General features: G+C 47.1%; 1 protein-coding gene across 2 annotated transcripts in view; it reads right to left on the bottom strand.

Moving 5' to 3' along the window:
* Positions 1 to 16,747, bottom strand: part of USP44 (ubiquitin specific peptidase 44) — a 94,380-nt gene that overhangs the window by 6,281 nt on the left and 71,352 nt on the right. For both annotated transcript variants that reach the window (XM_063927595.1, XM_063927594.1), the window contains exons 4-5: positions 15,065 to 15,173; positions 7,048 to 7,253 (exon numbers count right to left, since the gene is read on the bottom strand). In XM_063927595.1, coding sequence (XP_063783665.1) covers positions 7,048 to 7,253; positions 15,065 to 15,173 — 315 coding nt within the window. The remainder of the gene's footprint in view (positions 1 to 7,047; positions 7,254 to 15,064; positions 15,174 to 16,747) is intronic.

The following is a 16,747-nucleotide window of genomic DNA, read 5'->3' as shown; positions in this document are numbered from 1 at the left end:
AGCTTCTTGTTGAGACGAGAGGCCATCATGTCTATTTAAGGTACACCCCAAAGATCTGTTACCTCCGTGAACACCTCCAGATGGAGTCCCCACTCTCCTGGATGGAGATCGTGTCTGCTGAGGAAGTCCGCTTCCCAGTTGTCTACTCCTGGAATGAATATTGCTGACAGCGCCAACGCGTGTTTTTCTGCCCAGAGGATGATTCTTGTTACCTCTGACATTGCAGCTCTGCTCTTCGTTCCGCCCTGTCGGTTTATGTAAGCCACTGTCGTTACATTGTCCGACTGCACTTCAATGGCTCGATCCCGCAGCAGATGGGCCGCTTGGAGAAGACCGTTGTAGATGGCTCTTAGTTCCAGAATGTTTATCGGTGGGCCGGCTTTCAGACTTGCCCACCTTCCTTGGAAGGTCTCCCCTTGAGTGACTGCGCCCCAGCCCCGGAGACTTGCATCCGTGGTTAGAAGGATCCAGTCCTGAATCCCGAACCTGTGGCCCTCCAAGTGGTGAGGTAATTGTAGCAACCAGAGGAGTGAAATCCTGGACTTTGGCGACAGACGTATTCTCTGGTGCATGTGTAGATGAGATCCCGACCACTTGTCCAGGAGATCCAGTTGGAACCTCCCGTACTGGAGAGCCGCGTAAGAGGCCACCATCTTCCCCAGAAGGCGAATGCACTGATAAACTGACACCCGGGCTGGCTTCAGGACATCCCGGACCATTGTTTGTATCACCAATGCTTTCTCCTCCGGAAGAAACACCCTCTGCACTTACGTGTCGAGGATCATTCCCAGAAAGGACAACCTCCTGGTCGGCTCCAAATGTGATTTTGGAAAATTCAGGATCCAACCATGTTCCCTGAGTAGATGGGTCATGAGACCAATGGACCGTAACAGCTTCTCCTTGAACGATGACTTTATCAGCAGATCATCCAGATACGGAATTATGTTCACCCCCTGTCTGCGGAGGAGAACCATCATCTCCGCCATCACCTTGGTGAATACATTCGGTGCTGTGGAGAGGCCGAATGGCAGGGCCTGGAAATGACTGTCTAACAGTGCAAATCGGAGAAAAGCTTGATGCGGCAGCCAAATCAGAATGTGGAGGTACGCATCCTTGATATCCAGGGATACCAGGAAACCCCTCTCCTCCAGACCTGTTATCACCGCCCTCAGAGACTCCATTTTGATCTTGAACTCCCTCAGAAAGGGGTTTAGCGATTTTAAGTTCAAAATGGGCCTGACCGAACCATCCGGTTTCGGAAACACGAAAAGGTTCAAATAGTAACGTTTGTTTTGCAAATGGGGTGGAACTGGTACAATGACCTATGACTCCACCAACTTCTGGATGGCTTCCTGTAGGATAGCTCTGTCTGCCAGCAAAGCTGGAAGCCTGATTTGAAGAATCGGTGAGGAGGGAGATCTTGAAACTCCAGCCTGTACCCCTGGGACACAATATCTTGCACCCAGGGATCCAGGCCGGACGACACCCAGACATGGCTGAAATGCCTGAGTCTTGCCCCCACCGGCCCCACCTCCAGGACGAGCTGTCCACCGTCATACTGAAGACTTTGGCGTACCTGAAGCAGGCTTCGGTCCCTGGGAACCCGCCGCAGCAGGTTTCTTGGATTTTGGCCAACCTCCTCTAAAGAAGGTGTTGGACGGCTTGGCCTTTCTTGTTTTAGCAGCCCGAAAGGACTGTGATGCAGCTGAAGAAAAAGGTTTCTTCGTAGCAGGTGCAGCTTAGGGAAGAAAAGGTGACTTACCCGCTGTAGCCATGGAAATCCACGCTTCCGCAAAGAGAGCCTGACCTGTGTAGGGTAGAGTCTCCACACCTCTCCTGGATTCCGCATCGACAGACCACTGGCGCAGCCAAAGTCCTCTACGAGGTGAGACAGACAAGGAAGATATCCCTGCAGCCATCGAACCCAGATCTTTCATGGATTCCACCATAAATCCTGCAGAATCCTGAATGTTACGTAAAAACAATTCAACGTCACTTTTATCCATTGTATCCAAATCCTCAAGTAACGTGCCTAACCACTTTACTATAGCTTTGGAAATCCATGCACAGGCAATAGTAGGACGTAGTATCACCCCTGAAGCCGTATCAATTTTGCGATCAGCCGGTTCTTTTAACGCGGTAGATCCGGGGACAGGTAAAACCACCTTTTTTGAGAGTCTGGATACAGACGGGTCAACTATGGGTGGGTTTTCCCATTTTTTCCTATCCTCTTCAGGGAAAGGGAAAGCAACCAGAACCTTTCTAGGGATATGAAATTTTTTCTCCGGGTTTTCCCAGGATTTCTCAAATATAGCATTTAATTCCTTAGACGCAGGGAAGGTTAGGGAGGCTTTCTTATTGTCAGTGAAGTATGCCTCCTCAACCTGCTCAGGTGTTGTATCAGCAATATTCAACACATCTCTAATGGCCTCTATCATCAACTGCACCCCTTTTGCAAGAGATGCCGCCCCCCGCAGCACATCCCCATCACCATCTGCCGTATCAGAATCGGTATCCGTGTCATCTTGCATAATCTGGGCGAGAGCACGTTTTTGGGAGCATACAGTAGGGGGCCCTGAGGTAACAGAACCGGATCAAACTGCCACAGAGTTCTGTAAAACCTGAGTTGCAGATTCATTTTGTGCAACTCTAGTAGAAATCTGAGAAATCATAGCTTTAATAGAGGCTAACTACTCAGGCTCCCTTGCTGGGACCTGCGCTAACACAGTGCAATCCTGATTACATGGAATGGGATCATCCTGAGAGGACATATCCTCTGCAGCATATGACACAGAGTCCCTGGACATAGCTTAATGGAGACCACACACACACACACACACACACACACACACACACACACACACACGGGAGGGCAGACAGAGTTTACCCTCTAAGAATGGCAAGAGAGACACAGAGATTGGAGCCAACCCACACACAGCGCTACAAGATAGGGAGACCCCTAACCAGTGCTTGCTGTGTACCTTAATAGGTTGCACAGTACAGATATACAGCCTCCCCTTCTACAACTCCCTGATACCGTATAAGATAGCTGGAGTTGATTTGGAGGGACAGCTCTCACTGACGGCGCTTCTGCAGGCAGGAAAATGGCGCTGAACGCTGCTGGGTACGTTCTGAGAAGCTCCGCCCCCTTTCATGGCGCTGCTTCCCGCTCTTCTGAAGATTATACTGGCCTGAGGAAAAGTGCTGGCAGCAATCCTGGAACCCTGACAGGCTTGGTGGTCAGTGTAGGCGCTGGCTCAGGGCGCCACTCACAGCGCCGCACTATGTACCGCTGAGCCCCGGAGCGCAGTTAGTACTACGCTCCATACCCTGTTGCCGTCATCTTCACACCGGCTCCCCGCTTGCCGGGGGGGGGGGGGGGGGGGGGGGGGGGCGGTGACTAACTTGCCACTGATCTTCTGGCTCTGTAAGGGGGTGGCGGCATGTTGCTGGGGTGAGCGATCCCCTGTAGTGGGGAAAGTTCGATCCCCTCAGGAGCTCAGTCAGCGGAGATAGTGGCTCAGACCCCGCAGGGCGGACACTACTCCCCCCCTTAGTCCCTCAAAGCAGGGAGGCTGTTGCCAGCAGCCTCCCTGTGCCTAAACTCTATTTAAAATAATAAAACTAAAATAACTCCTATGGAGCTCCCCTAGCTGTGACCGGCTTCTCTGGGCACATTTTCTAAACTGAGTCTGGTAGGAGGGGCATAGAGGGAGAAGCCAGCCCACACTCTCAAACTCTAAAAGTGCCAGTGGCTCCTAGTGGACCCGTCTATACCCCATGGTACTAATGTGGACCCCAGCATCCTCTAGGACGTAAGAGAAAATTTATTTGTAAATGTAACTAATATAACAGGTACGGGAGCAGGTACAAAGCAATACATTCAAGTTTCATATAATCACAGTTCACCAAATGGGTCCATGGGCACTCATGAAATAATAACAGATAGAACACACATAGGGGCAGATGTATTAATCTGGAGACGGCATAAGGAAGTGATAAACCAGTGATAAGTGCAAGGTGATAAACGTACCAGCCAATCAGCTCCAATATGTAAATTGACAGTTAGGAGCTGACTGGCTGGTGCGTTTATTACCTTGCACTTATCAACGCTTTATCACTTTCTCATGTCGTCTCCAGGTTAATACATCTGCCCTATAGTATAATATGTTCATAATATGTTTAAAATGAACTAAATACACTGCTCAAAAAAATAAAGGGAACACTTATACAACACAATGTAACTCCAAGTCAATCACACTTCTGTGAAATCAAACTGTCCACTATGGATGCAACACTGATTGACAATCAATTTCACATGCTGTTGTGCAAATGGAATAAACAGGTGGAAATTATAGGCAATTAGCAAGACACCCCCAATAAAGGAGTTGTTCTGCAGGTGGTGACCACAGACCACTTCTCAGCTCCTATGCTTTCTGGCTGATGTTTTGGTCACTTTTGAAAGCTGGCGGTGCTTTCACTCTAGTGGTAGCATGAGACGGAGTCTACAACCCACACAAGTGGCTCAGGTAGTGCAGCTCATCCAGGATGGCACATTGATGCGAGCTGTGGCAAGAAGGCTTGCTGTGTCTGTCAGCGTAGTGTCCAGAGCATGGAGGCGCTACCAGGAGACAGGCCAGTACATCAGGAGACGTGGAGGAGGCCGTAGGAGGGCAACAACCCAGCAGCAGGACCGCTACCTCAGCATTTGTGCAAGGATGAACAGGAGGAGCACTGCCAGAGCCCTGCAAAATGACCTCCAGCAAGCCACAAATGTACATGTGTCTACTCAAACGATCGGAAACAGACTCCATGAGGGTGGTATGAGGGCCCAACGTCCACAGGTGGGGGTTGTGCTTACAGCCCAACACCATGCAGGACGTTTGGCATTTGCCAGAGAACACCAAGATTGGCAAAGTCGCCACTGGCGCCCTGTGCTCTTCACAGTTAAAAGCAGGTTCTCACTGAGCACGTGACAGACGTGACACAGTCTGGAGACGCCAAGGAGAACGTTCTGCTGCCTGCAACATCCTCCAGCATGACCGGTTTGGCAGTGGGTCAGTAATGGTGTGGGGTGGCATATCTTTGGGGGGCCGCACAGTCCTCCATGTGCTCGCCAGAGGTAGCCTGACTGCCATTAGGTACAGAGATGAGATCCTCAAATCCCTTGTGAGACCATATGCTGGTATGGTTGGCCCTGGGTTCCTCCTAATGCAAGACAATGCTAGACCTCATGTGGCTGGAGTGTGTCAGCAGTTCCTGCAAGATGAAGGCATTGATGCTATGGACTGGCCTGCCCGTTCCCCAGACCTGAATCCAGTTGAGCACATCTGGGACATCATGTCTCGCTCCATCCACCAACGCCACGTTGCACCACAGACTGTCCAGGAGTTGGCGGATGCTTTAGTCCAGGTCTGGGAGGAGATCCCTCAGGAGACCATCCGCCACCTCATCAGGAGCATGCCCAGGCGTTATAGGAAGGTCATACTGGCACGTGGAGGCCACACAACTACTGAGCCTCATTTTGACTTGTTTTAAGGACATTACATCAAAGTTGGATCAGCCTGTAGTGTGTTTTTCCACTTTAATTTTGAGTGTGACTCCAAATCCAGACCTCCATGGGTTAATAAATTTGATTTCCATTGATAATTTTTGTGTGATTTTGTTGTCAGCACTTTCAACTATGTAAAGAACAAAGTATTTAATAAGAATATTTCATTCATTCAGATCTAGGATGTGTTGTTTAAGTGTTCCCTTTATTTTTTTGAGCAGTGTATATTGGATAAGTCTCGTACCCAAACTAAAGGTCTACTTTTAGGGAGTAGACGACAGCGTGTGGTAGGGAGTCAGTACACTTAGCAGGATAAACAGCACTTGCAGCTTTTCCAATCAGGTATCTCTTCCTCAGTGAATTTCATATGCAGAGAGAAGGAAAAACTTCCAATAGTGTCACACCATTTATTACAACACAGGATACATAAAAACAGGAAACAGAGGTTTTGGTTGGTCTCTCACCATATGGAATGGTCTACCAAACAAGTAGACTTAACAGCATAAGTAAAGATGGTAACAACCAGGCGTCCCCAGAACCTGTCGTCTATCCAGATGATGGTCCTCCAAACGTCCCCCCTGTTGAAGTTAAGTGCGGATGACAACTTGCGGTCGGCGGACCGGCACCGCTGAAAGTAACATACACTGGAGTGGATTTTTGAACTGAGGACTTAATCGTAAGATAGGATGTTTAGACCTTAGATGATCCATGTCTGGAAATAGGCGTGTCCATTCAATTATAGAAAATGGTATAAATATAGAGACTATAGTAGACCCTCCCTATGCCTTGAAAAAGACACCTGTGTGTGTTGAAACGCATTGGTGGGAGGGCTTTTCAATAGGAGGGACGTTTGGAGGACCATCATCTGGATAGATGGCAGGTCTCACCATTCCATATGGTGAGAGACCAATCAAAACCTCTCTGTTTCCTGTTTTTATGTATGCTGTGTTGTAATAAATGGTGTGACACTATTGGAAGTTTTTCCTTCTCTCTGCATATAAACTTTACTGAGGAAGAGATACCTGATTGGAAAAGCTGCAAGTGCTGTTTATCCTGCTAAGTGTACTGACTCCCTACCACACGCTGTCGTCTACTCCCTAACAGTAGACCTTTGGTTTGGGTACGAGACTTATCCAATATATTTAGTTCATTTTAAACATATTATGAACATATTACATTATGTGTGTTTTATCTGTCTTTATTTCTTGGGTGCCCATGGACCCATTTGGAGAACTTGATTATATGAAATTTCTTGAGTGTAAGGTAACACTTTTTTTTTTTTCCATTTGGGATCAAGGAGCTGCCTCAATTGGTGCACTTTATTTTATCTATCCTTTTTGCAAATACATTCAAGTTGTCTGAAGGTTGAATATCCCTTTAAAATACAAACAAAACCACTATTGAAGGCACTATCATATGAAACTTAATTCTTCCTGGATTTATTCATAGTCCTATAGCAGTAATCAGACGAAAAACTGAACACATTCACTAGTTACCTCCTTCCGGGTTGTAGCAGTAGGCTGTATAATGGCCAGAACCAAATCCTTTCCCATGATGCATCACTACAGCAGACAAGTCATAATTAAAGGAATCAGACTTTAGGGTTGCAGTAGATTCTCTACAACAGTATGGCTCCATGTTTAGTATTTGATCAAATCGAACATGTACCCCAATTTTCTCACGATGATTGCGACCAGACCACCTAAAATACAGAATCCCAGCAATATGAGCAATATATAAAGGAAAATAGGATTTTTGTACCTACCGGTAAATCCTTTTCTCCTAGTCCGTAGAGGATGCTGGGGACTCCAAAAGGACCATAGGGTATAGACGGGATCTGCAGGAGCTTGAGCACACTGAAAAGACTTAAACTGGGTGTGAACTGGCTCCTCCCTCTATGCCCCTCCTCCAGACCTCAGTTATAGGAACTGTGCCCAGGAGAGACGGACATTTCGAGGAAAGGATTTTTGTTTAAACTAAGGGCTACAAACATACCAGCCCACACCACAAACATACCGTACAACCGGAGTAACAGTAAACCAGATAACAGTATGAATTAACAACAGCAATAAGCTGAAAACGAGAAATACACCACCGTGTATAAACTAATTTAACCAGCAAGAAAACACTGCAAGTAACAGTCCGCACTGGGATGGGCGCCCAGCATCCTCTACGGACTAGGAGAAAAGGATTTACCGGTAGGTACCAAAATCCTATTTTCTCTTACGTCCTAGAGGATGCTGGGGACTCCAAAAGGACCATGGGGTTAATACCAAAGCTCCAGACCGGGTGGGAGAGTGCGGACGACTCTACAGCACCGACTGAGCAAACGCAAGGTCCTCACCAGCCAGGGTATCAAACTTATAGAACTTAGCAAAAGTGTTTGAACCCGACCAAGTAGCTGCTCGGCAAAGCTGTAAAGCCGAGACGCCTCGGGCAGCCGCCCAAGATGAGCACACTTTCCTGGTAGAATGGGCTTTTACTGACTTCGGCACTGGTAGCCCGGCCGAAGAATGAGCCTGCTGAATCGTACTACAAATCCAGCATGCAATAGTCTGTTTTGAAGCAGGATGACCAATCTTGTTGGAAGCATACAGGACAAACAGCACCTCAGTTTTCCTGGCAACAGCCGTTCTGGTGACGTAGATCTTCAAAGCTCTCACAACATCCAGAGACTTTGGAACAGCCACAGCATCCGTAGCCACCGGCACCACAATAGGCTGGTTAATATCAAATGAAGAAACCACCTTCGGCAGAAATTGTTGACGAGTCCTCAATTCCGCCCTATCCGAATGAAAAATCAAGTACGGGCTCTTATGAGATAAGGCCGCCAACTCTGACACTTGCCTGGCAGATGCCAGCGCCAACAGCATGACTACCTTCCAAGTGAGAAATTTCAACTCAACCTTACGCAAAGGTTCAAACCAGGAAGACATAAGAAACTGTAAGACCACATCAAGATCCCATGGAGTTACCGGAGGCACGAACGGAGGATTGATATGCATTACTCCCTTCACAAAAGTCTGCACCTCTGGGAGGACAGCTAATTCTTTTTGAAAGAAAATAGACAAAGCCGAAATCTGTACTTTGATGGAGCCTAATTTCAGGCCTGCATCTACACCTGCCTGCAAAAAGTGGAGAAAGCGACCCAAGTGAAAATCTTCCGCAGGAGCCATTTTAGACTCACACCAGGAAACATACTTTTTCCAAATACGGTGATAATGTTTCGCCGTAACCTCCTTCCTAGCCTTAAGGAGAGTGGGAATGACCTCCCCGGGAATACCTTTACGAGCTAAGATCTGGCGCTCAACTTCCATGCCGTCAAACGCAGCCACGGTAAGTCTGGAAACACGCATGGACCCTGCAACAACAGGTCCTCTCTTAGAGGAAGCGGCCAAGGATCTTCCACCAGTAATTCCTGCAGATCCGGGTACCAGGCCCTTCTTGGCCAATCTGGAACGACGAGAATCGCCTGAACCCGTGCTCGTCGAATGATCCCCAGTACCTTTGGAATGAGAGGAAGTGGAGGGAACACATACACCGACTGGAACACACACGGAGACACCAGGGCATCCACTGCACTGGCTTGGGGGTCCCTTGACCTGGAACAATACCTCGGGAGCTTCTTGTTGAGACGAGACGCCATCATGTCGATCAACGGAATTCCCCAACGCTTTGTCACCTCTGCAAATACCTCTTGGTGAAGAGCCCACTCTCCCGAATGGAGATCGTGTCTGCTGAGGAAATCTGCTTCCCAGTTGTCCACTCCCGGTAGGAAGACCGCTGAGAGGGCGCTCACGTGTTGTTCCGCCCAGCAAAGGATTCTTGTGGCCTCCGCCATTACCGCTCTGCTCCTTGTTCCGCCTTGACGGTTTATATGTGCCACCGCTGTGATGTTGTCTGACTGTACCAGAACAGGTCGACCCTGAAGAAGGCTTCTTGCTTGTTGCAGGCCGTTGTAAATGGCTCTTAACTCGAGAACATTTATGTGGAGACAAGCATCCTGGAGCGACCATTTCCCCTGGAAGTTTCTTCCTTGGGTGACTGCGCCCCAGCCCCGGAGACTTGCATCTGTTGTCAGAAGTACCCAATCCTGGATACCAAACCGGCGTCCCCCTAGGAGGTGAGAACTTTGTAGCCACCACAGGAGAGAAATTCTGGCTCTGGGAGATAGACTTATCTTCCGGTGCATGTGCAGGTGAGACCCAGACCATTTGCTCAGCAAGTCCCACTGAAACACCCGGGCATGAAACCTGCCGAACGGAATTGCTTCGTACGCCGCAACCATCTTCCCCAGAACCCGAGTACAGTGATGGATTGACACACTCGTTGGCCTCAGAAGTTCCCTGACCCTCGTCTACAGTTCCAGAGCTTTTTCTTCTGGAAGAAATACTCTCCGTAATTCCGTGTCCAGAATCATGCCCAGAAAAGGCAGCCGAGTGGTCAGAATCAACTGAGATTTTGGCAAATTGAGCACCCAACCGTGCTGTCGCAGAACAGACAGCGACAAATTTACACTTCTCAGTAACCGTTCCCTGGACCTCGCCTTTATCAGGAGATCGTCCAAGTACGGGATAATTGTAACCCTTGCTTGCGAAGGAGAACCATCATTTCTGCCATGACCTTGGTGAAAATCCTCGGGGCCGTGGAAAGCCCAAACGGCAACGTCTGAAATTGGTAATGAGAATCCTGTATCGCAAACCTGAGGAAGGCCTGATGCGAAGGATATATCGGGACGTGTAAGTAGGCATCCTTTATGTCGACTGACGCCATAAAATCCCCCCCTTCCAGGCTGGCAATCGCCGCTCGAAGAGATTCCATCTTGAACTTGAAAACTTTCAAGTATGGATTGAGGGATTTTAGATTCAGAATCGGTCTGACCGAACCGTCCGGTTTCGGCACAACAAAGAGGCTCGAGTAGAACCCCTCCCCCCGTTGGGACGGGGGAACGGGAACAATGACCCTCTGTTGACACAATTTTTGTATCGCTGCCAGCACCACCTCCCTTTTCCGGAAGAGACGCTGGTAAGGCCGAAATGAAAAACCGGTGAGGGGGCACCTCCCGAAACTCCAGCTTGTATCCCTGAGACACAATCTCTAGGACCCAAGGATCTAGGTCTGATTGAATCCAGACCTGACTGAAGATTCGCAGATGGCCCCCCACCGGTCCGGACTCCCCCAGGGAAGCCCCAGCATCATGCAGTGGACTTGGTAGAGGCAGGGGAGGACTTTTAGTCATGGGTGCCTGACACGACAGGCGACTTCCTTCCCCTTCCTCTACCCTTTGAAGCGAGGAAGGACGAACCTTTTCCACGCCTGTATTTATTGGGACGAAAGGACTGCATCTGCTAATGTGGTGCCTTTTTCTGTTGTTTGGGAACATAGGGAAGAAAAGAGGACTTACCCGCAGTCGCGGTAGAGACCAGGTCAGCCAAGCCGTCCCCAAACAAGACAGTACCTTTGAAGGGTAAAGCTTCCATAGCCCTCTTGGAGTCGGCATCAGCATTCCATTGATGTATCCACAACGCCCTCCTGGCCGATATTGACATGGCATTGGCTCTTGATCCCAAGAGACAAACATCCCTCGCCGCATCCTTCAGGTAATCTGCAGCGTCCTTGATTTAACCAAGAGTCAAAAGAACATTATCTTTATCAAGTGTATCCATATCATTAGCTAAATTCTCAGCCCATTTAGCAATAGCACTACTCACCCATACCGACGCCACAGCAGGTCTGAGCAATGCACCCGTATTAGCGAAAATGGACTTCAGAGACGTCTCCAGCTTGCGATCCGCTGGATCCTTGAGAGCTGCCGTGTCAGGAGACGGAAGCGCCACTTTCTTACACAAACGAGATAGAGCTTTGTCAACATTTGGAGACGACTCCCATTTTTCCCTGTCATCAGAGGGGAAAGGATACGCCATGTAAATCCTCTTGGGAATCTGCCACCTCTTGTCCGGCGACTCCCAAGCTGTTTCACAAAGAGTATTCATTTCACGAGAGGGGGGAAACTTCACCTCAGGTTTTTTTTCCCTTAAACAAGCAAATTCTTGTTTCCTGTACCGCAGGTTCCTCAGAGATGTGTAAAACCTCTTTTATAGCCACAATCATGTATTGAATACTCTTAATTAATCGTGGATGTAACGCAGCCTCAGTGAAATCGACGTCGGAATCAGAGTCCGTGTCGGTATCAGTATCTACCACTTGATTAAACGGCCGCTTTTGCGACCCCGATGGGGTCTGCACCTGAGACAAAGCCTCCTCCATTTACTTTTTCCACACCTGTGTCTGTGACTCCGACTTATCCAACCTCTTTGATAAAGAAGCCACATTCGTATTAATCGTACTGAGCAATGCGAGTAAATAAGGTGGCGGGTGCGCCGACAGGCCCAAATCTAGACCTGCATCCGCTCCCCCAATAACCTCCTCCGGTGAATAACATTCAGCCTCAGACATGCCGACACGTAGTAACGACACACAGACACACACAGAATGTCTCAGCTAGGGGACAGGCCCACAATGAAGCCCAGATAGAGGACACAGAGGGAGTATGCCAGCTCACACCCCAGCGCCCATATATCCCCTCAAGGGATATATGTGACCAGCGCTGCTTAAACCACAATAAAATGCACCACAACTGCGCCCACCCCCTCCCGATTAGCTCCCCGTTACTGTGAGAGGAGTTGCGGAGGTCCCGCGCAGCGTCTCCTTCAGCAACGTGTTGGAGGATAAGATGGCGCTGTGAGCCGCGCGGCGAAGCTCCGCCCCTTCCCGGCGCGCTTCAGCCCGCCAAATTTGAAAATGTAAAAATGCCGGCGGGGGTCTGAGAAACGGTGCCGAGGCACCGAAAAGGCTTCTGCCGGCCCCGGACCTCAGTAACATGCTGCCCAGGGCGCCCGCCGCCCCCCCCCCCCCCCCCCAGCACCCTGTGAGTGCCTTTCCTGATAATGTGTGGGAGCATGGAGCGCAGCGTTACCGCTGCGCTGTACCTGGTCACTGGAGTCTGCTGCCGTCCTGAAGTCTTCTGATCTTTTCATACTCACCCGACTTCTTTCTTCTGGCTTCAGTGAGGGGGGTGACGGCGTGGCTCCAGGAACAAGCAGCTAGGCGCACCAAGTGATCGAACCCTCTGGAGCTAATGGTGTCCAGTAGCCGAGAAGCAGGGCCCTTAAACTAAGAAGAAGTAGGTCTGCTTCTCTCCCCTCACTCCCACGCTGCAGGGAGCCTGTAGCCAGCTGGTCTCCCTGAAAATAAAAAACCTAACAAAAGACTTTTCAAGAGAAACTCAGGAGAGCTCCTCTAGTGAGTGTCCAGTCAGTCCTCGGCACAAAGTCTAACTGAGGTCTGGAGGAGGGGCATAGAGGGAGGAGCCAGTTCACACCCAGTTTAAGTCTTTTCAGTGTGCCCAAGCTCCTGCGGATCCAGTCTATACCCCATGGTCCTTTTGGAGTCCTCAGCATCCTCTAGGACGTAAGAGAAATAACAATTAAAATTGCTTTCAATTTTTTTTATGCAACCAAATGGCCTACAGGTGATCCTGTACCAAGTTAATTTGCAGGAGGCTACCCTAGTATAAAACAATGCTAAAATGCTACCAATAAATGTTTAAGTTAGGTGCATAGGGGAAAAAACAATTGCGAATGTTGGTTACCACATACAGTTAGGTCCATATATCTATTTGGACACTGACAATTTTCATGATTTTCGCTCTGTAAGCCACCACAATCTATTTGAAATTAAACAATGGAGATGCAATTGAAGTTCAGACTATTATCTTTAATTCAAGGTGTTGAACAAAAATATTGTATGAAACATTTAGGAATTGCAACCATTTTATACACAGACCCCTACTTTCAGAAGCTCAAATGTAATTGGACAAATGAACATAATCATAACTAAAATGTGAATTTTTAAACTTTGTCAAAAATCCTTTGCAGGCAATCACTGCCTGAAGACAGGAACCCATAGACATCCTTTGTTATGCTTTGCAAAGCCTTTACTGCACCTGTCTTCATGTACGTTGATGTATGTTTGTGGGACTTTCTGCCTTTAGTTTTGTCTTCAGCAAGTGAAATGTTTGCTCATTTGGATTGTGATCAGGTGACTGACTCAGCCATTGCAGAATATTCCCCTTCTTTGTCTAAAAAACTCCTGGGTCCATCTGTACTGTGAAGCACCATCCAATCAACTTTTCTGAATGTGGTTGAATCTGAGCTAACAATATATCCCTAAAAACTTCAGAATTCATCTGGCTGCTTCTGTCTTCTGTCACATCATCAATAAACACTAGTGACCCAGTGCCACTGGTAGCCATGCATGCCCATGCCATTACACTGCCTCCACCGTGTTTTACAGGTGATGTAGTATGCTTTTAATCATGACCATTCCAAGCCTTCTGCATACTTTTTTCTTTCCCGCATTCTTGTACATGTTTGATCTTCATTTAATCTCTCAAAAGAATGATGTTCTAGAACTGGGCTGGCTTTTTAGAATTTTTTTTTTTTTTTAATATATATATAGCAAAGTGTAATCTGGCCTTTCTATTCTTGAGGTTTATGAATGGTTTTCACCTTGTGGTGAACCCTCTGTATTTCTCTTTTCTTCTCTTTATGGTAGACTTAGATAATAATATCCCCACCCCTTGTAGAGTGTTCTTCACATGGCTGGATGTTGTAAGGAGGTTATCTTTACCATGGAATTGCTCCTGCAATCATCCATCTCCGTTGTTTTCTCTGGGCGTCCAGGACTTTCTGTGTTGCTGAGCTCACTAGTGCATTCTTTTTTTCTCAGAATGTTCCAAACTGTTGATTTGAACATTTTTAAGTTCCCTGCTATCTCTTTGATGGATTGTTTTTTTTTGCAGCCTAAGGACGGCCTGTTTCACTTGCGTTGACTGGCCCTTTGACCACATGTTGCAGGATCACAGTAGCAGCTTCCAAATGCAAATGCCACATTTGATATCAACTCCAGACCTTTTGCCCGCTTAACTGATAAATAATGAAGGACTAGTCCATACCTGTCCTAGCTTTTGAGTCAATTATCCAATTACTTTTGGTCCCTTGAAAGGGGACCGTATAGTAAACAGATGTAATTCCTAAATCTTTCCTCCAATTTGGATGTGAATACCCTCAAATTATAGCTCATAATCTGCACGTTAAAACTATATTCATTATATCTTGATAATATTTTGGTAAACAGCTAAAATAACAAAAATTGTGTATGTGTACAAATATATATGGAACTGACTGTGTAGCACATTTAGTGGTGGTAGGGATCCAAGGCAGTCCATGTCTCTACAACAGATCTATATGAATCACACACGAAAATAATAATTCTGCAACATTCTAGTTCAGGAGCCCATCTGACTGTATAAGCACAGGGCAAAATTCCTTCTATTCTAAGATTTGCACAATCTATAAAATACCTTATAGCGCCAAGGGACAGAGGTCATATGGGCTTTGAATGTGAAGTGAATGTAAAGTGATACAGCCCACAACATGCATATCCCATTACCTGAACCTCTTGAGATGCAGTCTGAGAACCTGAGGTAGTCCACACACCATCAGCTGTTTCTGGGCTTCTGTAAGGACAACTGGTTTGGATGAGAATTTCCGGCGCTTTGCTGCACATATTACAGGAAAGACACAGTCAGCTGCTAACCAGATTCTTCTTCTTAATGAGCACCAAGGTGTATGCACTGCTAATTTAAGTAGTCATAATACATATCAATATTCTAGCTAAAAAAGCACAAAATGAAGCCAAAAAAGTCCAGTACATGTAATCATTGTTGTATTGTAGAATGACATGTGTAAGCAAAAAAAAAAAAAAAAAAAAAGCTGTAAAAAGGGAGTACGAGTTGATTTATATGCAACGTACCCCTTGTGCAATCGCATATATTGGCCACAGGTATGATTTACATTGTGTATGACATGAAGCTAGCATTTTCCCACTGTCCCCTGCTGGAGAAAGTAAACTCGTAAGGCCAGATTTAGAGGGAATCCAGCTACGTAACCCACGTTGTGCTGCAGTGTAGACAAATATGAACTGTGCATACAGATTTGTGCTCATCTCTAAATTTCAGTGCAAATGTAAAGCTGCCTAGTACTTGTGCCATATGTTGGAGCAGGCTGGATTTTACCAGCATACTGACAGAAATGACATTTGCACTCCATGTATCACAGTATTGTTTATCCAGGTGAAAAATGTACCTTAACCTCATGCTGCTTGCTTTTACCCTAAATCCTGTCTGAACGTCATGTGTAACGGTGTACGCCCCATAATGAATAAAATAAAAAAGCTCTGAAGCAGACTCATCGTTTTGTAAGCCTGCGGCTATAAATCCAATGCCTCCAGCTGCTAGTAGCAGTCAGAAGCAGCGCTGTGCAATGAAACCAGTCATTCCCTCACAGACATGCAATATGGTAAATAGCGGTATGTCTCAGCAGTGGTATCACAGGTGCATTGTGTGGCAAGCCCAGGAAGTGTAGCTTTCAGCAGCTGTTCAGAATCTTGTTTACTGGTACATAATAATCAATGGGAACTGCTGAATTCCTGTTCAGTGTGACTGCTGTATGCATACAGAGCAGTAACACATGCTATGCTATGTTATTGCTCAACATATACCATGCATGAAGCATGGCATTACAAGACCTTATTCACAAGTTCATATTTCTCCCACAGTATGAGTGGAAATCTCTTTGCATATAGGGAAGAAAACTACAGAGCTTAGATGGTGAAAATCACACTTGCATATTTTTTTCTGATCTATAGTCTCACATAGTGTATAACTGATAATCAATATGCAGCACCCTGAAGCTTGTATGTCTGACCTGTGTATTGTCCATGTAGAATGTAAAGGATCACACACAGAAGGGCACCATTTGAATAACATGCTAAATATAATCCAAAAGTGACTGCTTCTCCACTGTAAGGCTATGAGCACAGTGTGTGTGTGGGGGTAAGGCTATGGATACGATGTATGTGTGTGTGTGTGTGTGAGAGAGAGGCTGTGAAGACAGCTTGTGTTTGTGTGTGTGTGTGTGTGTGTGAGACTGAGTACAGTGTGTGTGTATGTGGCTATGAGTACAGTGTGTGTGTGTGTGTGTGTGTGTGTGTGTGTGTGTGTAAGGCTATGAGTACAGTGTGTATGTGGCTATGAGTGCAGTGTATGTGGCTATGAGTACAGTGTGCGTGTGT

The sequence above is a fragment of the Pseudophryne corroboree genome, chromosome 6 (assembly GCF_028390025.1).
Source record: "Pseudophryne corroboree isolate aPseCor3 chromosome 6, aPseCor3.hap2, whole genome shotgun sequence".
NCBI classification, from domain to species: domain Eukaryota; kingdom Metazoa; phylum Chordata; class Amphibia; order Anura; family Myobatrachidae; genus Pseudophryne; species Pseudophryne corroboree.
The sequence above is the reverse complement of the archived record's forward strand: the minus strand, read 5'-3'. Positions and strand labels throughout refer to the sequence as shown.